This window comes from Nycticebus coucang, chromosome 6 (assembly GCF_027406575.1).
Source record: "Nycticebus coucang isolate mNycCou1 chromosome 6, mNycCou1.pri, whole genome shotgun sequence".
Taxonomy (NCBI): domain Eukaryota; kingdom Metazoa; phylum Chordata; class Mammalia; order Primates; family Lorisidae; genus Nycticebus; species Nycticebus coucang.
The window spans coordinates 125,707,011-125,730,661 of NC_069785.1; the positions used below are offsets into that span (position 1 = coordinate 125,707,011).

The window sequence follows — 23,651 nt, forward strand, 5'->3', positions numbered from 1 at the left end:
ACACCAGGTAGGGCTGCAACTTTGCTTCTAGCTGCAACAAACAGGGAAACGCAGAGAGGAGGCTAATTTTTAAGAGACTATTGCCAGAAACTCTCACCCCAATTGATGGAACTCAATTTCTGTCACTTATGGGAAGGAAAAGGAATTGAGTTAACCAACCCCATAACTTTACCTCCAAGGAAGACCAACCCAGTCCCATAGAGCCTGGCTAAGGGGAAAGGGTGTGAGCATGGTTTTTCTTGTTCTCCTATCCCTTCCACCAGGTACCCTGTGCTCGTCCCTCCTCCATGTTCCCTCCAAGCCTTGGTAACGTTCTCTCCACACTGGCTAACTGGTAGTGGGGAGCTCTGCCCATGGCACTCAGAACTGTGTCTGTCTTTCACCTTGGCCTTGTCCGCCCACCAGCATATCCCCAGCTGGCACAGCAGGACTAGCAGGTAGCTTAGAATTGTTCCCATCATTGGGAGAGGTAGGCCTTCTCCTACCTTGGCATTTCAAGACAGGACAATGATCCAGAAGTTAGAGCACCCGAGAAGATGGTGGTAATGGATGGCAAAAAGAAAAACTAAAATAAGAGGGGAAACAAGCATACTTTAAAGATAGTATGTGGGTGGAGATGGGCGTGGGGTCGTGCAGTGAGAGGCAGCTTAGTTTTCCGTTTTGAGTTTCAAAAGCAGAGAGAGAAAAGCTGTAGGATTGGAGTCCCAACTCAGCCATTCAGCTCAAGAATAGGCTAGTTTTTGATTGTTTTCATGGGACTCCAACCTCTGGGCAGTGAGGGCAGGACTGATTCTTCCCCCTACCCTCCACCTCCCATTCTATTAAAAATGAACCCAACTCCACACTTATACACACTGAGATAGAAGAAATGGCGCTTTCAGGAGAAAAGGGGTTAAACCATTAAACTTGAGCTTTATTGGTAACAAGGTAGAATGCTAGTGTTTTTCAATGATTTGGCTGTTCCTATCAATGGGATAATTTATGACTCAATTACCTAATCGGTAAACACATTGGAAAACCTCTTCACCCAAGTTGAATAGATAGGCTTAGAGGGGAGAAGGGAAGGTAAATTGTCTTCATTACTAACCCCTCCCTAAAATTCATTAGCTGTGTCTATCATTCCTTCAGTCCCTTAATAGGGGGCTTACATGAGAGTGCCAGATGGTGAGAGTATAGTAAGAGAAGAAAATAGTAAAGAGATGACAGCTCCTTAGCGCTCGCTACGTGCCTGGCCCTGTTCTGAGTGCGATCTGGTACTCACATGTTTATCCTCACGGCAACCCTGCAAAGTCGGGACTATTCATAGTCCTCTTTTCTAGAAGAGGAATTAAGAAACTTTCCCAAGGACAATGGCTTGGGTAACATAGAAAGTGGCTGCAGAGACAGTGCTGTCCTGGCTATGCAGTGCTGCCCCTGTGACTCTGGACACCCGGTGCCTGACGTCTGGTAAGTGGTCAGTCCAAGGTGGTTATCATCAGCATTTTCCCTTCTATCAGAGGCAGCTTTTACTACTTGAGAGCCCTGGATTTAAAGTCCGATAATTAGGGTTTTTCTTACATATTTCTCTGCACATCTAATAAATTCTTTTTTTTTTTTTTTTGAGACAAAGTCTCACTATGTCACATTGGGTAGAGTGCCATGGTGTCACAGCTCACAGCAACCTCCAACTCTTGGGCTTAAGTGATTCTCTTGCCTCAGCCTCCTGAGTAGCTGGGACTACAGGTGCCCACCACAACGCCCAGCTATTTTTTTGTTGCAGTTGTTTAGTTGGTCTGGGCCGGGTTCAAACCCACCACCCTCAGTATACGTGGCTGGCACCATAACCACTGTGCTACAGGCGCCAAGGTTAATAAATTCTTTAAAAAAAAAATTTCTACTAAAAAAAAATTTCTACTACTACTACAACTACTATCATTAGTACCAGAGGGATTATTGAAGTACCAGCCCCATTGTATGAGGAGCTTTACAAATTGTATCTCATTTTATTGTCTTGATTTCTACTTAATGATATAGATCCTATTGTCCCCATTTTATAGGTGAGAAAACAGACATTTAGAGAGGGTAAGTACATGAGCAACCTGCCACCAGGGCCACTGCTAGTTAGTGGCAGAACCAGGCTTCAAACCCACATTAGTCAGATTCCAAAACCTTTGTCCATTCTGTTAGCCTTGATTGCTTTTCAGGGGGGGAGCCATTCATCCTGCCGCCCACCCAAGGCACAAATGCTAACTTGCTCTGCTGGCCATGGCAGAGACACATTCTTGATCCTGGTACCAACTCAGGTGCAGAGCGCGGGGCATTACTCCACAACTCCCAGCTCTTTATGTGTGGGGGAGAGAGAAGCAGTGAATCGGTATTGGGAATTTGAAAGTTTGTTTTCATGAACCAAATGTTTCTTAACCATCTGCCACGTTCTCAGCATTGTTTTGTGACCCATAGGAGAATAAAAAAGATAAAATATGTGTTTATAGTCTAGTTGGGAAAATAATCCCCTTTTGAAATACCTTAAAGAATAATGAGCATCTCTAAATTGGTAGTACCTCTTCCCGATATTACAATGTCTTGTAGACCTTCAGTCACTGTTAATGCTGGTACTTGCATAAGTTCAACCAGTTAAAAATAAAACAAGTTCATACTGGCACAGGAACAGAAAGACCAACCAGTGGAAAGATGAGAAAGACCAGAAACAAGTCCAGATGCTAAAGAGGAAATGGTACATGTTAAAGCTGGCCTTTCAAATCACTGTATGTGAATGTGTATTTATTAATTATTATTCAGTGAATAAATAGTAAAGGGATGAAGGAAAAATTAGCTGTGAAAAGGCTAAACCCCTCCTTCCTTTTTCATTCCAGAATAAAATCCTAACAGAACAAAAGTTTTATAAAAGTACTAGAAGAAAACAGAGCAGGTTTTTTGTGTGTTTTTGTTTGTTTTGTTTTTTGGTAATCTTGCAGCAGAGAGGATATTTCTGAACATAGCATTTGAAGCTACAAGGGAGGCTGGGCACAGTGGCTCACACCTGTAATCCCAGCACTCTGGGAAGCTGAGATAGATGGATCACTTAACTCAGGAGTTTGAGACCAGCCTGAGCAAAAGCGAGAGACACACACACACACGCACACACACACACGTCTCTACTAAAAGTAGAAAATAGCTGGGCTGTTGTGGCAGGCGCCTGTAGTCCCAGCTACTTGGAGGCTGAAGTAAGAGGATGGCTTGATCCCAAGAGTTTGAGATTGCTGTGAGCTATGACGTCACAGCACTCTTCCCAGGGTGACAGAGTGAGACTCTGTCTCAAAAACAAAGAAACAAACAAAACAAAGCTATACGGGAAAACTCAATAAATTTGATCACACTAAAATTTTACATCTCTGCATGGCAAAGATATAATCAGAAACAAAAATTGTACAACAATTTTTAAAAAGTAGTCAAAAGACAAATGGCATTTTGTAACACATATAACATACCACAGTCTATTTTCATTTAAAAAGAGCTTTTACAATTTAATAATAAAAAATTTCAATGACAAAATCTGCAAAGGATATGAAAAGACAAGTCACAGAAAAGGGCATATGAATGGATTATAAACCAATCAAAAAGATGTTGAACCTCAGAAAGAAATGCAAACTAAATAAAGAGATAGCACATACAACATTTTTACCTTTTATAGTACCAAGAATCAGAAAGTTCAGTAATGAACAATTAGCAAGGACGTAGGAAAACAAACCTCATACAGCCTGATAGGAAGATGAATTCGTACAGCCTTTTTGGAGGGCAGCTCAATGGCATTCGTATCCTTTGACTGAGGAATTTATTCTTCAGATTCTCTTACTCATGAGGGCAAAGATATATGTACAGAGATGTTTCCTGCAGTATCAGCATAAACTACTCACACCAAACAGCAGTGCAAAGACAATAATTTGAGGCTAAATGGAAGAAATCTTGTCATGAAAAAGCAATGAGCAGAAATGTGTATATATTATGCTATTTATTTTATTTATATAAAAAGTGAGCAGGGAACACACGCATGCTTGTGCACACACACACACGAACGGGTGCTGGTGCAGCGTAAACAATTTCTAGGAGAATTGTCTCTAATTTGCTAACAAAGGTTGCCTTTTCATCAAACTTTAACCTGCATGGTTCTCATTTGTTACTACAGGCAGGTCTTATGGGAAAGTGCTGGCTGGGTGCACAGGTTCGACTACAGGTGTGGATTGCAGGCCCACACCTGTAATCCAAGCACTCTGGAAGGCCGAGGCGGGTGGATTGCTTTCGCTCAAGAGTTCGAGACCAGTCTGAGCAAAAGCAAGCCCCTGTCTCTACCAAAAATAGAAAAATTGAGGCAGGAGAACTCTTGAGCTCAAGAGTTGGAGGCTGCTGTGAGCTGTGACATCATAGCACTCTACCCAGCTTGAGACTCTGTCTCAAAAAACAAAACAAAACAAAAAAAAACAAAGTGTTTTTAAAAATTGATAATATATTTGGTTAACCTATAACCACAGGAATCTCTACATGTGTTAAAATCCATAGAACTGTGCACTCCAGAAGTACATGTTACCCCACTAGATAATCTTAGAAATAAAATAACCCCCTAAAATACATACCGTATGTGTTACAGAGTTAGAAGTTATATAATAGCAGTAATGTTTTTGGTATATATCTATTAAGATAATGTCTCCTGGAAAACGTTTTAAGCAACCCTGCCTTTTAAGGATTGGCTAATTCTTAGTGAATACTGTCATCTCGGGCACCGTTCTGAGCACACAAACTCAATCCCTTGCAACCAGCCATGAGCTGTGTGCAGGAGCTGAGGCCCAGAGAGCCTACATAACTCAACTGCTGCTTTCCATAGAAGCAGCTAGATGCATTTGGAAAATGGCAGGATACGATTGACATGCCAGTTTCCACAGGTGCACAGTGAACCTTTGCTTTCTCGAAGATCGTTGGGGCTCCAGGGTCTACTGTGGATAAAGCTCTTGTTTGACAAAAGGTTCTGAAGAAGTTCTGAGGTGACGATGAGTTGGCATGATTAAGACTGGGGAGCTGTACGGATAAGACGGGACTCCCACCAGGACTTGAAGAACAAGGGATTTGGGCAGGTTGAGAGGGTGCAGAGGGCCATGGCCAGGGGAGGTCAGTGAGTGAGGCTCTACAGGCAGGAGGGAGCGTGGGTGCCCTGTCATGGGGTGACAGGCCTACGTGAAGTGGAGATCACATTGGAGGTGGCCTTAGGATGGCAGGAAACAGAAGCTCTCAGACTGGAGGCTGAGCAGAGGACAAAGATCCCCTGAGGGGCCAGCACCTCGCACCTGCACTCGGTGCTGAGCCCGGTGGAGGCGCTGCTGAGCAGAGGGCAGGGGCGGGGCGGGCAGGCCCAGAGTGGGCTTCAGGCCCCGGGCCGCCCTGACCGCTGGAGCCCTGGCCACCGAGAGCAGGCCAGTTGCGGCGCCCGCGGGTGTGGGAAATCTTGACTTATCTCTTCTGTTCCAGCCGTCACCTGCCCCCCCAACAGCCACTACGAGAGCTGCGTGAGCGTGTGCCAGCCGCGCTGCGCCGCCATCCGCCTGAAAAGTGACTGCAACCACTACTGCGTGGAGGGCTGCCAGTGCGACGCGGGCTACGTGCTCAACGGCAGGAGCTGCATCCTGCCGCACAGCTGCGGCTGCTACGCCGACGGCAAATACTACGAGGTAGGAGGCGGCCGGCCCGGGCCTGCTGGCCAGTGAGCGGGTTCCCTCCAGCTCTCAGCGGTGGGGGCCAAACTGACCGGCCAGCCTCGCCAGAGATCGGTGCACGTGGGCTGCCCGTGGTGCCCTCGCACACTGCGTGTCAGGTCTGGAAAAGCACCTGGGCCTCCCCTCCCCCTCTGCCCTCCGCCCTCTCCTACTCGGCCCTCCCTCTCCCCCTGCCCTCCTCCCTCCCCCATCTGCCTTCCTCCCTCCCCCTAACCCTCCCCCTCCCCCTCTGCCCTCTTTGGCCCTCCCTCCCCCACACCCGCTTTCCTCCCTCCCCTACTAGGCCCTCCCCCCACAAGCCCTCCCCCTTTCCTCCTGCTCTCCTTCCTCCCCCCTCGGCCCTCCCTCCTCTCTCGGCCGTCCCCACCCCATGCCCTCCTCCCACCCACCCCCAGCCCTCCCCTCTGCCCACCTCTGTCCTCCTCCCTCTCCAGGCACTGCCCAGTCCTCACTCACACTTGTGTTTCTCTCTTGTCCATGCCTACGCCTGAGCCCAGGCCCCTCTGATTTCCTCTCTTGTAAATCTTAGTTAGCAAGCTTTGGATATGGCTCTAGTTTGGAAATACCATGGCTGTAAATCTGACGTTTGTAGCTGTCTTAGCGAAGGACGTTTTTCACTGGAAAATATGAAGCTTGAGGCTGGGCCCAGCGGCCTTCCCTCTGTGGCTTCTGAAGCTCTGTGAGAATAGCTAAGCATACCCTCTCTGTGTAGGTCATTTGTCACCCCGACATCGTCCCCCAGAGTTTGGTCTGGACTGTTTTATTGCTGGTGACCTTGCGTCCCACCCTCTGCTTCTCTCTCTGTGGGGCTTAAACTCAGAGCTGATGAAGCTGGCCCTTTGTAGGGATTTCTCAGATATTAGCTCACTAAATCATTTTACTTTTCAGACTTTGTGATTTTTCTTCATGTTCCATAATACTAAGCTAGGAAAGCTCTTGCCTAGAAAAGGTACGAAGTAGCCACCAAGCACATTTTGTGTTTAAATGACATCAAAACCTTATGCTGGTGAGTACACAGTTGAGTATCTGCTATTTGGGAATCAATATGCTGGTGGTATTGTAGGGAATGAGAAAGCAAGTTCCCAGCCTTAAGGAACTTAAAAATCTGTGCAGAAAGAAAAAAGAATGTACTTTAAAGAACAAAAGAACAATTACAAAATAGCATATCAACAAGTGAAAAATAATACCCCGCAGAGCTAATCAATTTTAAGCGGAAAAAGAAGAGTAGCATTTAAAAGAAATCTAATTAAAGCGTCTGAATTGGAAATCAACTAGGCAAAAAATAAATAATGTCTCCTTTTTGTAAAGATGCATTGCTTGCTCAAGAACAACTAAGTTGTCTTTACTGTGGGAATAAATAAAAGGAATGTGGAAGTTGACTTCAATTTCATTTTCTGTGGAGAATTTATTTAAATGCTGTATTAGAGAGACAGGTAAGGAGTGAAGTAAAATGGCAGAACTAATAAAAGCTGACTTCTTGGGAGAAGTGATGTTGAAATGAGCCCTTAGAAATATTATTTGAAAGGAAAAGGCACAACATGTGGAAGAAAATAATAATAAATTCAGTTTTCTCACAATATGAGAGAAGATATAAACAGGCTCAAAACTGAAAAAGCACTCTGCTCACCAGCCCGGAGGTTTACCAAAATGTATCTATCTGTCACCTGCGTAATGCACCCTTAACAGAGATCCTGAGTGTCAGGGTGGCATAATGGAGTGACACCTGGTTTCATCCTAGCTGGGGGCGTGACCCTGAGCAAGGTGCATCATTTCTCCACGAATGAAATGTGGCTAATGATACCAACTCAGTAGGGTTATTGTATAAATAATGTATGCCAAGTGCCTAGCCTAGAACCTGGCATCTAGTCATTCAATAATTGGTAGCTGCTATTGTTATTGTTGTTTTGTTATTCTCGTGAGAAACATTTTGTAAATAAAAAAATCCAGGCACGTTAATGAAATGATGCATATAAAAGCTCTTGGAACTCTCAGTTACTCTTGGTGTAACTCTTGGCAGCTATTAGAACTACAGGATAAACATTATTACCAGTTTTTCATCAGAAAGTCAGTGGATTCTGACAATAGCTTATATCCGGGAAGTATCAGACTCACAGAACAAATAATCCACATTCTACTTGCCACAACTCAAACAAGCTTGGGGGATTGTTTATAAAGAGAATTTCTTTGGAAATAAAAAGAGAATTTATCTAATCATTAGCAGGTAGGGTAATCACCCAGCTGGCGTCATGTCTAATGAAGGTAAAGAAAGTGGCATCAGGCCAGCCGCTTTACTATAATGCAAGAGTCGTGATGAAGTTCTCTTGTGGATGAGTTATTTACCCATGATCATCTCCACATACAGCAGGTTATTTTTCTCTTTCCACCAATGTAACATCTGACTTCTTATCAGAGAGAGGTCAGACCATCCACTCAGTTACTCTATAAATCTGATAAGAGAAATGAAGTTGATTTGTGAGGCTGCTGGCACCCAGAATATGTTATATAGGTCTGAAGGGAGAGAAGGCTTGGTCCCAGGAACTGCTTCACTTTGAGGATGAAAGAATCAGTCACAATGCCTTGAAGTGCCCTAGATGGAGGAGACGTTCACCCTCGGATCTGAATCACATCTGGAGTTGACATCCAGGCTTTTCACAGGTTTATATTTAAAGCAGAAAACTGACCAGAGAGAAACGTAGGCCTTTCTGTGCTGGTGAAACATCTTGTCTGAAGAGCCCTATTTCAGTCCGTTGAGTGCCCACATAATAATGTATTGAGTGCCCACATCTCCAGGACACAGTCTGCTTGTCGGGACCACATGAACAATTACAACTGATGTCCAACAGTTTCCTGAACTCTTAGGCTAGACCAAGTGCAAGATCAATAATACAAACTCTAAATAGAGTTGTTTCTGCAGATTGTTGCCTCTTTGGGAAGAACAGAAAACAATAGCTGAATCCAACCAAGGCTATGCTATGTTGTAGGTATTTTATGTAATTTCTTCACCAGCTAAAGGAGGAGGAGCAGTTCTACTCATAACAGCAGCTACTATTTATTGAGTGATGACTTCATGCCAGGCAATGTGCTTTACCTGTCTTATTTACTTTAATCTTCACAACAGCCCTGTAAGACATTATCATCTCCGATTTAGAGGTGAGCAAACTGACATTCTGGGAGGTTAGTAACAGTGCTTGGCACTCATAGGGAGATAGAGCAGGAACCAAAACCCAGGTGGTCCTGATCCCAGAACTTTCCTTTCTTGGGCTCTAGCTGTTCACTGGCTCTGTCCTATTCAGGACATGCAGAAATGAAGGAATTTTCAACAGAACTAAATTAGATGTAGACTTGGATACAGGGGAAAAGCGAGGATTGGGAAATGATGAAATGGCTGATCATAAGAGTTAGTTATCACTATCTAAGGTTTGAAGAGCCAATTTATCATTCTTGAGTGAATTTAAATTTCATCTTTGAAGTGGAGCTTGTACTTGTTGGAAGTGAGATTCCCTGGTAAAAAATTTCTACCAAATATTTTTCCACTTCCCCTTGTCCCTCTAACAGCTGCACGTTCAGATCGGCTGTGATTAGGTCCATGATCCAGCCATAACAATTCCAAAGTTCTTCTTGATTGAAACCAATAAAGTTTAAATTGTGTATTGTTTGGCACCTGAATCGCACGGACCTGATGTAAGGTTTGAATGGAGGCGGCCTCTTTGCTGCTGGCTGTAGCCGATTCCAGCGCCCGTAAGGACACGTTAGTCGTGCCTGGTGCCACAGGGTCCAGGGGACTGGGCTTTGGGTCCCCGGCCCCAGGGCAGCCTGGGTTTAATGCAGATGGCGCTTCTCTTCCAGCCCAAGCAGCTCTTCTGGAACAGCGACTGCACGCGGCGCTGCCGCTGCTTCCGGCGCAACCTGATCCAGTGCGACCCGCGCCAGTGCAAGTCGGACGAGGAGTGCGCGCTGCGTAACGGCGTGCGCGGCTGCGTCAGCACCAGGACGTCCTACTGCCTGGCGGCCGGCGGCGGCGTCTTCCGCACCTTCGACGGCGCCTTCCTGCGCTTCCCCGCCAACTGCGCCTTCGTGCTGTCCACCATCTGCCAGAAGCTACCCGACATCTCCTTCCAGCTCATCATCAACTTCGACAAGTGGTCGTCGCCCAACCTCACCGTCATCTCGCCGGTCTACTTCTACATTAACGAGGAGCAGATTCTCATCAACGACCGGAACACGGTCAAGGTGACCGCGCCTGGTTTTGACTCATAAAGGGGCCCAGGGGACCAGGGTTTGGCAAGAGGACCGTGCGTTGTGGCTTTCCCAGATAACCAAGTTGAGGGATGATAGGCTGTTGGTTCCTATGTACCTTACACGGATGAGCAGATTTAAAGAGCCAGAGGAGAAGGTTTCTAAAGCCCAAGAATGGGCCTCGTTTCCTTTGCTGAAGATGCCAAAGGCTTTGTAGGAAACTCCCAGGGACTCAGGGCCATAGTAAATAATGGGTATTCGTAGAGCTCCAGGTGATAAAATGGTACATAAGTCAGTTATACTCCAGGTTAATTTCCAAAAAGCATCTCATTTGTTTTTAAGAGCCTTTAAATTTATTCTTGGCTCAGTCTGCCTGTACTAAGACCCACCCTCCTTTTCTGCTGTCCTTTCTATAAGCTAAGAGAAAACAAGCATTTGCCCATAAAAACAACTGCCTAATGGGCGGCGCCTGACGCTCAGTGGGTAGGGCGCCAGCCCCACATACCGAGGATGGCAGGTTCAAACCTGGCCCTGGCCAAATTGCAACAACAGCAACAACAACAACAAAATAACCGGGTGTTGTGGTGGGTGCCTGTAGTCCCATCTACTCAGGAGGCTGAGGGAAGAGAATTGCCTAAGCCCAGGAGTTGGAGGTTGCTGTGAGCTGTGACGACACAGCACTCTAATGAGGCCGATAAAGTGAGACTCTTTAAAAACAAAACAAAACAACAACAACAAAAATCTGCCCAAGTAAAAATCTGATGGCGCTTGCAGCCCTATCAGAGGGCCCCAGGCTGACATACTAAGTGAAAGGAAACAGGAGGATGAACATGGTGAATTTCTCTTTAGTTGGCTCTTCCTTAGGCCCATTGCCTGGTTTCTTAATAATATTAGTCTTATATGTAACCGATTGTAAATCTCCCTTCAGCCCCTGTCTGACTTAGATCCCTCCATTCCTTCTAGGTGAGAAGGTCATCTGCTCTAATGAACTATTGACAGTTACCCCAGCCTCTCAGCTAAACAAGCCTGGTACCCTTGAAGGGTGGAGCCAGGCCCCAGTGCTGTGAGCACAGATAGGGAGGGGTGGGAAGAGAGCGGTACTAATATTGTCTGGAATCCCGTATTACGCGGTAGTAATATTGTCTGGAATCCCGTGTTCACTGTGTTTATTTACTCTCCACCAGCTCAAGATGATCAGGTATTGAGTGTATCTTTATGAAGAGCCATCAAATAGCTTAGGAGCTAGCTAAAGACCAGAATACTAGTTGAACCTAAAAGGAAGAATATGGATTTTAATACTGGTTTTTAACTTCAATAAAAACCCTTACTGTTTTTGACATCCTCATTCCTTTTGCAAATTGGCCTGCATAGGCACAGCAGCACTGGTCCAGCATGCTGGAGTTAGAAAAAGGAAAATGACAACTTAAGAGAATAAAACTGAAATCATTGCTGAAGAAAATACTCCAAGCTAGCCAAAATAGCAAAGACTTGTTTTTTAAAAAGGTGTCTGCTGTGGGTGGTGCCTGTGGCTCAAGGAGTAGGGCACCGACCTCATATGCCGGAGGTGGTGGGTTCAAACCCAGCCCTGGCCAAAAACTGCAAAAGAAAAGGTGTCTGCTTTTTTTTTTTTTTTCCAAGAAATAATAGTTACTATTAATAATAACCTGTGGGTAAAATTTTTATTTTGTGAGTATGGGGAAAGCATGTTATATTCAGTCCCAAGGGCTAAAAAAGAAAATGTTATAAAGCAGGAAAATGACAATTGCAGAAAATACTGTGCCTATAAGACCTCTGGGGGGACCTCCACTTTGAACATTATAAACAACAAAATGATAAATATGGCAGTGATCCCCAGATTCATTTTAACTGTGTTAGACTCTCCTTGGTACAGGATTGAGATTTCATTTTCAGTAATTGGTTTATGCTGGGGAAGGTTTTATCTAAAAAATATAGCCATTCATTGTGGCTTTTCTAGTGTTTTCTTATCTCTTCCCCCTCCTTCCTTTAGGGGAACTGTGGACAGTAAGATGAGTGAGTGCCCTTAAACTCTAGCGTGGGGATTGGCACACTGTGGCCTATGACCACATCTGCTTGCTGCCTGCTTTTGTAAATAAAGCTTTATTGGAAGATAGTAATGATCATTTCCATATTGTTATATATTGTCTATGGCTGGTATGTGTATCAGGCCCCAAGAACAGAGCATAATATTTGCAACAGAGATCATAAAGCCTAAAATGTTTTCTCTGACCCTTCCCTGAAAAAGTTTGCCAGCCCCTGGTCTAAGCATAATCACTCCATTTTTTCCCCCTCCAACAGGTAAATGGCACACAAGTGAATGTTCCATTTATAACTGGTTTGGCAACCAAAATCTACAGCAGCGAGGGGTTTCTGGTGATTGACACCAGCCCTGACATCCAGATACACTACAATGGTTTCAACGTCATTAAAATCAGCATCAGCGAAAGGCTACAAAACAAAGTATGTGGCCTGTGTGGAAACTTCAATGGGGACCTGACAGACGATTATGTGACTTTGCGGGGGAAGCCGGTCGTGAGCAGCGTGGTGCTGGCCCAAAGCTGGAAAACCAATGGCATGCAGAAGAGGTGAGTGTCCGTGTGGTGCCAGACGCTGGACTCTGTGGCCCAGATCCTCCCACATACGTAAATGAGGAAAGTACTTTCCTTAGCACTGTTTTTCCTCTCCCACAGGGCTGAGTCAAAGGTCTTACAAGCTTTTAACGATCAGAGGCCCCAGTAATTTCTTGAACTGCAGAGGAAGGAATTAGGCTTAGACAATATAACAGTAAATTTTCATGTCATCCAGCTCTTGGCTAAACAGAAGAGCATGCCGAGGATTAGAACTCTGAAACCTTGACTAGCTGCTCACCTGGGATCTGGGCAACCCAGATGGAATTAAGAGTTGACTTAGAAGAAGAAGGGGGCGGCGCCTGTGGCTCAGTGGGTAAGGCGCCGGCCCCATATACCGAGGGTGGCGGGTTCAAACCCGGCCCCGGCCAAACTGCAACCAAAAAATAGCCGGGCGTTGTGGCGGGCGCCTGTAGTCCCAGCTACTCGGGAGGCTGAGGCAAGAGAATCGCTTAAGCCCAGGAGTTGGAGGTTGCTGTGAGCTGTGTGAGGCCACGGCACTCTACCGAGGGCCATAAAGTGAGACTCTGTCTCTACAAAAAAAAAAAAAAAAAAAGAAGAAGAAGAAGGGCTGTTATTTGCTCCCTGTTCCTGGGTCTAATTTTGTGTCCTTGACTCTTACCAGAAGGCTCGATTGTGGTGGGATAGGTAGAAGTTGGTGGGAATCAGGAAAACCTTTTTTTTTTTTTTTTTTTTTTTGTAGAGACAGAGTCTCACTTTACTGCCCTCGGTAGAGGGCCGTGGCCTCACACAGCTCACAGCAACCTCCAACTCCTGGGCTTAGGCGATTCTCTTGCCTCAGCCTCCCAAGTAGCTGGGACTACAGGTGCCTGCCACAACGCCCGGCTATTTTTTGATTGCAGTTTGGCTGGGGCCGGGTTTGAACCTGGCACCCTTGGTATATGGGGCCGGCGCCTGACCGACTGAGCCACAGGTGCCGCCCAGGAAAACCTTTTTACAATTAGAAATCAGGCCTGCTTTCCCTGGCCAGCAGATACAGAGTAATCTGACTAAGTTACATGGTATTCCAAAGGTCTTTAAAACCTTTTTACAATTAGAAATCAGGCCTGCTTTCCCTGGCTAACAGATACAGAGTAATCTGACTAAGTTACATGGTATTCCAAAGGTCTTTAATTTAGGGCCCCTCTGGGCTGCTCAATTGTGTTGACACCTTCCTGGACGTATTGAAATGCTTTTCTTCTCTGTTACTTTGTTTGTACGATGGCTTGATCCCTTTGTGCTTAAGTAGTTAAGTACCCATTTGTCTAAATAACACTCCTGAACTTCTAGAATTTAGAATTTCTAGAATATCACACTGAATAACGTACCATGTATTAGACTATCCTGTGAATCGTGTGACCCAGAGCTATCTCTTCTTTCCTGGTTGAAATAGAAGCTAAAACAGTAAACAGTTTACATGAGGAAGTTTTGAAAGTGGCAAAGACAGATTCCTAATTTGATGCTTTCTCTAGAGTGCCACACCTTGACCCACAGAGAGAAAAAAGACAACTTTGCACGTTTCAGCCATTCTGACATTTCCGAAGATAATCAAGGCTCAGTTTTTCCTGAGGAATTATGATTCTGCTTGAACGTTTTCACCCTCTCTTCCTCCCTCTCTACTTTCCTCCCTTCCTTCCTTTCTTCTTTTATAAACCATCATCAGCTGGATACCAATTTTCTTGTGACTATTTTGCTTTTGGTCTCTGATAGCTAAACTGGTTTAGGAGGCTTGTGGGACTTCCTTCTAAATATTTAATATCACCAACTATCATTATTATTATAGTCATTGGTTATTCTATCAATACCTGTTAATAGTTATACCAATTACATCTATCAGTTATATCAAAGTATTAACGATTTTTATATATCCCCCTTTTATGAGGCACTTTGGCTGTCAATCCATTATTTATTTTACCCCAATTACATTTCAGTGATACAGACGATGGGAATTACTGCTTTAGGTTCACCTTCTTAGAGGGATAGGTGGAGAGACCAGTCCATCTGACTTTCCAGTGGTCACGTAGGTAGTGATGGCTGGAATCAGAATGCAGCATTAACGTCAGGGGTAGAGGACGTGTACCTTCCCCTGGAGATCTCAGATGGCTGATTTTTCTCCACTTAGTCTGACCGGCCTTCTTGCCCCCAGCTGCAACGAGCTGCAGTTCTCCCAGTACACAGCCATGTGTGACAACGTTCACATCCAGAAGATGCAGGGGGAGGGCTACTGCCTGAAGCTCACCGACATGAAGGGCTTCTTCCAGCCCTGCTACGGGCTTCTCGATCCCCTCCCCTTCTACGAGTCCTGCTACCTGGATGGCTGCTACAACCACCAGAAGTTCCAGCTGTGCGGCTCCCTGGCCGCCTACGGGGAGGCCTGCCGCTCCTTCGGGATCCTGAGCACCGAATGGATTGAGAAGGAGAATTGCTGTAAGAGAATTATTTTATTTCTGTGGATTTCTAAGTGAAAAGAACAGCGTGGCTGGTAGCATTGATTTGTATAGAGGTGACGGGTCTAGCAGTAAATAATCCTGTTTACTGCTGCCAGGGTTGGAGGGAGTTGGAGCAGCAACAGGGGCACTTCCAGTGATGCCTAACCCACTGGTGGTGCCTGGAGTTCAGGAAACCAAGGGGAAGAAAGGGAAAGCGTAGGCAAGCAGCAAGTTGAGCAGGAATTGCATGGGCTATATCTGCCTGGGTTGAAAAGTATATTAAATTAGCTGATAAGACGTGTAGATTCTTTTACTTTTTTCTGTAGTAAGAAAATTATTTTGATGTTTATTTCCATTATTCATTTTTTTACATGTTAACCAAACAGATACATGTTAACCTAAAACAGACCCATGACCTCTAGCATGCATAATATATATAAACACATATACATAGGTCATCGACATATATTAATATTTAAATGGTCACTCCCATTAATATGACCTACAGAACATGTGTTCTGTACCCTGACATACAACCCAGTGTGTATACAGGTACTGCTATCAAACAGGCTCATTTCTAGATTACACATTGGTAAACTTGCAGACTAACCTGATCAAGTGTAGGAATATAATTAATTCAGAACCTTAAGACAATGTCGTTAATTAAAATATGTATTCAGTGATTTCAGAAACTGTTATCAAGCAAATTACTAATCTCTGTTGGAAATTAACAGAAATGTTTTATATAATAATTATCATATTTTGCTCTGCTGTTTCTATAAGCAATACTTTAAATAACTTTAAAATTAACCCTTATGGACTTTAAAAATGGTCTGTAATTTTTTATATCAATACCATGCGCTAAGCAGTTACACCACAGGAGCACTGATGGTCTGTAATTTTTAAAAGATGCATGGTTTTATTGAAACCTCAGAGCTTCCCTCTGTGTAAGGGTGTGTTGTGTTCGTCATTTGGCAGATGGACCACCACGTTTGTTACCGAGTTCTTCTTCCCCGTGGAGTGTAATGACAACATTGTCTTTCTGTTACTTTCTTTGGTCATTCTCAGACCGTGTTAATCAACCGTGACATTCACTGAGTGGCTGTTGTGTTCTTCGCCCTGGGTCAGGTTCTGAGCACACTGGGCAGGCTGAAAGGGTCTTCATAAAAGGAAGCTTTTATATGTATTTAGATGATGCTGAGGGATTTTCTTCGGTCATTTTTCCATAAATTAGGACAGGTTGATCCTAAGCCATCTATGTATTCCCACCTAATGCAAATTGTTACTTACTAGAGGGGCATGGTGGTGGCTGAATCATGGTATGGAGCTGTGTGACAGCTTGAGATTTTTGTTTTGTTTTTAAACTTTTTCTCTCTTTCTCCCTGTGTGTATGGTGAGAGCATTTAAAATATACTGTCAGTAATTTGCGAGTATACAGTATATTGTTACTAACTATAGGCACTGTGACATACAATAGATCTCTTGAATTTATTCCTTCTGTCTAACTGAAATTTTGGATCCTTTTTACATTTTTTTTTTTTAAAACTCTTGAAGCCAACTTGGCTCCTGCTGGGATTGAACAGTTGTTTCTTTAGCACTAACCATCATATCCCATGATGAACAGGAGGACTTTCTATCTTGATATGAACAGAGATTCTTTAAATAAAGAAATGAGGATCTAAAAGAAGATGCTCCCAATTAGTGGTTCCCAAACCGAGGCGTTGAGTATCTTGCAGGTAGTCTCATCTGTTTCAGAAATGTTGCTCGTAATAACACCATGATGGTACTCCACATGAATTTTTATTTTACTTATAATTTTACTCTTTTGGCAAAACAATGCAGTGAATCTAAGTCAGTACTGGTGAGTTGCATGGAGGTTTTTGGTTTTTCTGTTTTTGTAAAATCCTGTAGAAATTTATAGGGGAAAGGGAACTGTGATTCAGTAAGAAGCAGCCCTGGTGTGGGGGACCTCTCTGGGATCTTACTGGCCCTAAAATTGTTCATTATTGAAAAATGCTTATTGCGCACCAATGGTGAGGTGGCTGGATGGTGGGAATATAAAGATTAATGATCTGGATCCTGTTTATAAATATTAAGATATTAATGTAAGTAGTTGTAATACAACGTACTAGGCGCAGTGGTCATGGTAGACCTTGGTAACCGAGAGCATCTGTGTATCAGTCTCACCACTTACCTTCACTTGTGACCTCGGGCAAGTTGCAGCTGTGAAATGGGGATTATAATAGTTAGTTCGGGGAGCATTTGTGAGGGTCGAGAGAGATAGTCCAGCTAAAGCACAAAGTGCAGTGCCAGGCCCACCCCCAGCAAGCATCCAGTGACCAGCTGCTGCCATAATTTTCTGGAAGGTTCTCCCGTCTGTCAACTGTAGCTGCCATCTGACCATTTCTAATTCGATTAAAGTGGCAAGCCCAGAGCACAACCAAATGCTACCTCACGTAGGTGTGAAAATCAAGTTGTACGTGTTTCTGTGTGTTTTCCTTTTTAGCAGGAGTGGTTGAAGATCCTTGTGTGGGGGCAGACTGTCCCAACAGAACCTGCGAGCTGGGCAACGGCGGGGAGCTGTGTGGCTGCATCGAGCCACCCCCCTACGGAAACAGTGAGTTACTAGTGCCACCTCCACCCAGAAGAGCCTGTGGGAGAGGCCTGGCAGTGCATAGCAAAGTGCTGGGAAGGGGTCTTGGTGAATCACATGCCATAGGTTAGAAACTTGAAAGGTAAAGGCTCAGCACCTGTAGCTCACTGTGGCAGGCGCCTGTAGTCCCAGTTACTAGGGAGACTGAGGCAAGAGAATCGCTTAAGCCCAAGAGTTTGAGGTTGCTGTGAGCTGTGACACCATAGCACTCTACTGAGGGTGACGTAGTGAGACTTTTGTCTCCAAAACAAACAAACAAAAAAAACCTTAAACGGTAAAGCTTTCGGAAGCATTCAAGAACAGGAAGCAACCAGCCTCTTTGTTCACCCCTCATAGCTGCCTTCTTCTCTTCTGTAAAGCGTAGTACACAAACTGTACACGAATGGAATCAGCCTGTTCCATCTGAGGCCATGTTCAACATCAGACAGGTCTATACTCATCTTTTGGAAGTGCAAAGACATAAAGGTGGTTTGATGCCAATATGAAAGAATTAGGCCCAGAGTGCCAGGTGCCTTAAGACTCCTTTAAAGCCAGCTTTATCCAGCCTCATGCTTTTTGGTCCTGAAGAGACAATTGAAATGTTTGAAGCAAACCATAAATAACTGGGGCTCTTGGTCTTGTTCCTAACTGTAGCTCCCTAAGTGTGGAAATGGCCTTGTCCACAGACAGCTTGAAGCAGAGCTGTTTTGCCTCCCAGGTCTGCTCCCATTCCAGAGCCAAGCAACTCAGAAGCATGTGCTAAATTTAACGTCATTGGAGAATGAAAGCCTAATTGACTAAAAGGCTCCATAGGAGGAAACGAAGGCTTCACCTAAGCAGATAAAAATGTTTTTCTCTGTGTCTATAGTGCTTATTAGCCAGTGTTTACATGCACAGAGAAAATGTAAATTGGTGCATCAATATGTCAGAAAAGCAAGGTCCAAGTGCTCACCTGGGGGTCTCTAGGAGAGAGGTCTGAGCTGGATTTAGCAGGGGCTTCGAGTGTGGAGTGGCCAGCGCTGCTCCCTAAAGTCATCTCTGCAGCCAGGCCACGCTGTGCCAGATTCTGCGCGTAGCTTACAGAAAAGTAGCCACCACCAATGTGTGTGTGGAGGAGGGAGAGAAGCCTGGATTTATAAAGAAAAGGCAAAAGCCACTTTATTACCATTTCTATCTTTAAAAAAAAAAAGTCCCTGCCAATGTCCTGTTATTGCTTTGAATGAATTCACACACTCGTTTGGTCTGATCAAAGTATAATTTGAAATGCTGCGGCCTTTGCGTGGAGATCATTGGCCTCTTCGGAAGGAGAATGGTGACGGGATGCCTCACCCCCACCTGAGCAGGAAGGCTGACTCCCACTGATCTGCCTTTCATAATAACTGTTCCCACAGACTCACATGACATTATTGATGCAGAGGTGACCTGCAAGGCGGCCCAGATGGAAGTGTCCATATCTAAGTGCAAACTCTTCCAGCTCGGCTTTGAGAGGGAGGGCGTAAGGGTCAACGACCGGCAGTGCACAGGCATCGAGGGGGAAGACTTCATCTCCTTTCAGATCAACAACACCAAAGGGAACTGTGGCAACATTGTGCAGGTGAGGAAACGGGGGCAGGCAAGTGGCAGCCCTGAGTGTTTGTACATTTATGATCTGTAAAGCCAACTTCAGAGTGAGCTACTTAAAAATGTGCTCCTCGGAGAGCAGCAGAAGGCCGGTGCATCATGAAGGACAGCAAGGGCAACGCTAAGTGGTGGATTGAAAGGGAAGAGCACAGTCAGTCATGAGTTTCCTTCCTTGATTTGTGTTGCCTGCCGGTTCTTTGTCCTGCATGTGGACAGAATCCTTACCTGCCTTTTGTTTCTGTCGTAAGTACAGCTGGGCTCAGCTATTTTGCAGGATAAGGGAGTCCCAAATGTCATTTGGCTACAGTTGCACAGTGAAGTCTCAACTTTACATGTCAGATTATCCCGTGTATAGATGAGCAAAGCCTCCTGCTTCTCTCCTTTTTCCTTCCTGCTGGGTGTCTTTTATTCAGAGCTGTACTCATTAACCCTTCCATCAGAGGGTGAAAAGAGTAAGGAGGTGAAACTTAACACTTCCTCATTTTGGTCTGTCTGGTGGAAGACTTGGTAGAGGACAGATTTCAAACTGAGTGTCGAAAAAGAAATGTAATATTATGGCAGTACTTCATGCTCTTCCTAGCTTGGGTTCCCAAGGGTAGCTGTGGGGTGGCTTTAGTTAGAATTCAGTGGTAGATGAAATCACCTCGGGGCATTCAAGGTTATCAGCCTCAAGGGTGCTCTTGACATCCACTGTGCTGCTTCTCCGCACACACCCCGAGTAAATGCTGAGGTAGCATCATGCTGACTTATACGGGCCTCTGTAGTGTATATGGAATGAGGCCCTAGCTCCACTTTCAGGGGCATGCATTTGAAATGCAGGCCACACACACATGCACACACGCACATACACACACACACACACACACACACACACACCCCTAGATTTAATGATTTCTGACCTCCCCTTGCTCTGCAGTCCAATGCCACTCACATCATGTACAAAAACACAATCTGGATTGAAAGTGCCAACAACACCGGCAACATCATCACCAGGGACCGCACAATCAATGTGGAGTTTTCATGCGCTTACGAGCTGGATATCAAGATCTCCTTGGATTCTGTCATAAAGCCCATGTTAAGGTAAAGGCTCTCATGGGCTGTGCTCATTGCTTTTTTCCCTTGACTGGGGTTGCATAATCAAAATTGCTAGCATTTGTTGTGGACACTCTAGGAAAAAAACATAATTCACATTTCTTGAACCTAAATGCTTTCGACCAGCATTGTTGAATAGAACTTTCTATGATAATAGAAATGTTAACCCGTACTATCCAATATAGCAGCTACTTGGCCACTGAGCACTTGAAATGTGCTTTTCATTGTTTAATTTACTAAGTTTTATTTCTCCATGCAGCTAGCAGGTACTCTTTCAGATAGAACAGCCTTAGACTTTATGCTTTGTGTTTCCTCTGCATTTCAGCTTGAAAAATGGTCGGTAATTGAATAAGTACAGTTGTTTTGAGTTCCCTGCCTCATGACCGTTTCCCTTTTTAAGTGTCATCAACCTGACAGTTCCAACCCAAGAAGGCAGCTTCACCACCAAGATGGCACTCTACAAAAATGCCTCCTACAAACATCCTTACCGCCAGGGTGAAGTCGTGTTGACAACTCGAGATGTGCTGTACGTAGGGGTCTTTGTGGTTGGAGCTGACTCCACACATTTGATCCTAACGCTCAACAAATGCTATGCCACCCCCTCCCGCGACAGCAATGATAAGCTCCGTTACTTTATCATTGAAGGAGGGTGAGTAGCCTCTTAATAGAAACCAGTCTTAGAACTGTTAGTATAATACTATCTACATCATTTTAGGGAAGGGAAGGGAAGGGGCACTAATAATTGTCTGGCTACCTACAAGGCCAGCATTTTACATCTATTAATTCATCTAATTCTTCTAAGAATCTGTGATGTAGTTAAGCCTTGTTTTACAAACAAGATCAAATCACTTGCTGAAAGTCACACGGCAATTTAGTAGGAGATCCCCCAAGTTCTTGTGGCATTAACTGTGTGAAGTTTTATTCTTAATGTGATTGAGAGGGGATTCTGTCCTGCCTACTCTGAACTGCAATTTGAGAGGAAGGTGAATTCTGCAAATGGATGTAACAATGAGAATAACTAAAGGTTTACAAATAGGATATTTACCAAAACAAAAAAGAAATTAATAGTCTATAAACTCAGTAAGTTTCTTTTTACTCAGCACTATGTGCCCATTCTCTAGTATGTTTGCTCAAACATAGTGGTTATGCGACATGATCTATTAAAATGAACCAGAATAAAGGACTACCGACCAACTGCAGTAAGAATAATTATCTTTACTTTTCAAAAGCACTTACTGGTTATGTCTGGCAGTTTACACATAATATAATAGATTTTACAGTAATTCACTTTAACAGCTTTATTGCATACATAACTTACATAAAATAAAATTTACTTGCTTTAAGTGTAAAATTTAATGATTTTTAGTAAATTTGCAGAGTGCAAGCATCACTATAATCTAATTGTACAGCATTCCCCTCTCTCCAATACAATAATTTCTTTCCTTATTTGAATTTCTTTTTAGAAAAATTTTATTGATACATAACAATTGTATGTATTTATGGGGTACATGTAATATTTTGATATATGCATAAAATCTGTAATCAAAGCATGGCATTTAGGATATCCATCACCCCAAGTGTTTACCATTTCACTGTGTCGGGAACATTTCAGATCTTCTCTAGCGATTTTAAAATATATGGTAAGTTATTGCTAGCTGTAGTCACCCCACAGTGCTGTAGAACACTAGGATTTAATTCTTTCTAAGGAATTAAGCACACTAACTAACCTCTCTTCATTCTCCCCACCACCACCCTTCCCAGCCTCTGGTGACCATCATTCTACTGTTTAGCTCCCTGAGACCCACTTTTTCATCTACCTCATGGGAGTGAGAACACGAGATATTTGTCTTTCTGGCTATTTCACTTAACGTGGTGATCTCCAGTTCCATCCGTGTTGCTGCACGTGACAGGATTTTATTCTTTAGGGCTGAATAGTAGTCCACAGTGTGTCTAGACCACATTCCCTTCATCCATTCACCCCCTGACAGACACTGATGTGGATTCCCTATCTGGGCTAGTGAATAGCGCCACAGTAAACATGGGGCGAAATATCCCTTTGATATACTGATGTCCCTTCCTCCGGGTGTAACAGTAGTGGGATTACTGGATCAAATGGTAGTTCTATCTTTATTTTTTTGAGAAAACTCCATCCTATTTCCCAAAATGGCTATACTGATTACCATTCCCTCCAACAGTGGGAACTCTTAGTTCTCTTTCCTCTACATGGTTGCCAGTATTTTTTTTTGTCTTTTTCATAATAGCCATTCTAATTGATTTTTATATATGATAAGAGATAAGGTTCTAGTTTCTTTCTTGTGCGTATAGATAACCAGTTTTATCATTGTAACCAAAGTGAGATGATATCTCATAGTGGTTTTGATTTGCGTTTTCCTTACGATTAGTGATGTTGAGTATTTTTCCATATCCTGTATTCTCCTTTGTGTATGTTTTAATGGGATTACTGGGTGGGGGGGGGAGGGGTGTTGTTGCTTGTTTTGTTTTGGATTTTTTTTTTTGCTGTTTGGTTGTTTGAGTTTCTTATATATTCCAGATTAGTACCTTGTCAGATGAATAATTTGCAAATATATTTTTCCTTTCTACAAGTTGTTTCTTCACTCTTTTGATGGTTTCCTCTGCTGTGCAGAAGCATTTTAATTTAATATAGTCACATTTGTCTATTTTTGTTTTTGGTGCCTGAGTTTTTGGAATCTTAGCCACAAAGTATTGGCCTAGACCAATGTCCTGAAGCATTTCCCCTGTGTTTTCTTTTAGTAGTTTTAAATTTGGGGGTCTTACACATAAATTTTTAAACCATTTGAGTTAATTTTCATATATGGTAAGAGATAGGTTCTAGTTTCTTTCTTTTGCATATCCAGTTTTCTCAGTTCTATATATTGAAGAGCATGTACTTTCCCCAATGTATGCTATTGGTGTATTTGTTGAAAATTAGTTATCTATAAATACATGAATCTATTTCTAGGTTCTCTATTCTGTTCCACTGGCCTGTGTATCTGTTTTTATACCATACCATGCCCTTTGGATTACTATAGCTTTGTAATATATTTTGAAGTCAGGTAGTGTGATGCGTCCAGCTTTGTTCTTTTTGCTTAGTATTGCTTTGGCTATTTGGGATCTTTTATGGTTCCATATTAATTTTAGGATTTTTTTTCTATTTCTGTTAAGAACATCATTGGTATTTTGATAGAGATTGCATTAAATATATAGAGTGTATTGTATAGTATGGTCATGTTAACAATAT

At 43.7% G+C, this 23,651-nt stretch overlaps 1 protein-coding gene across 1 annotated transcript in view; it reads left to right on the plus strand.

Annotated features, from left to right (window-relative positions):
* The window catches only part of TECTA (tectorin alpha), a 75,871-nt gene that overhangs the window by 40,350 nt on the left and 11,870 nt on the right, over nucleotides 1–23,651 (plus strand). Inside the window, 8 exon segments of the mRNA XM_053594531.1 lie at nucleotides 5,494–5,693; nucleotides 9,585–9,968; nucleotides 12,291–12,583; nucleotides 14,742–15,046; nucleotides 17,555–17,665; nucleotides 19,072–19,274; nucleotides 20,217–20,380; nucleotides 20,793–21,041. Coding sequence (XP_053450506.1) covers nucleotides 5,494–5,693; nucleotides 9,585–9,968; nucleotides 12,291–12,583; nucleotides 14,742–15,046; nucleotides 17,555–17,665; nucleotides 19,072–19,274; nucleotides 20,217–20,380; nucleotides 20,793–21,041 — 1,909 coding nt within the window.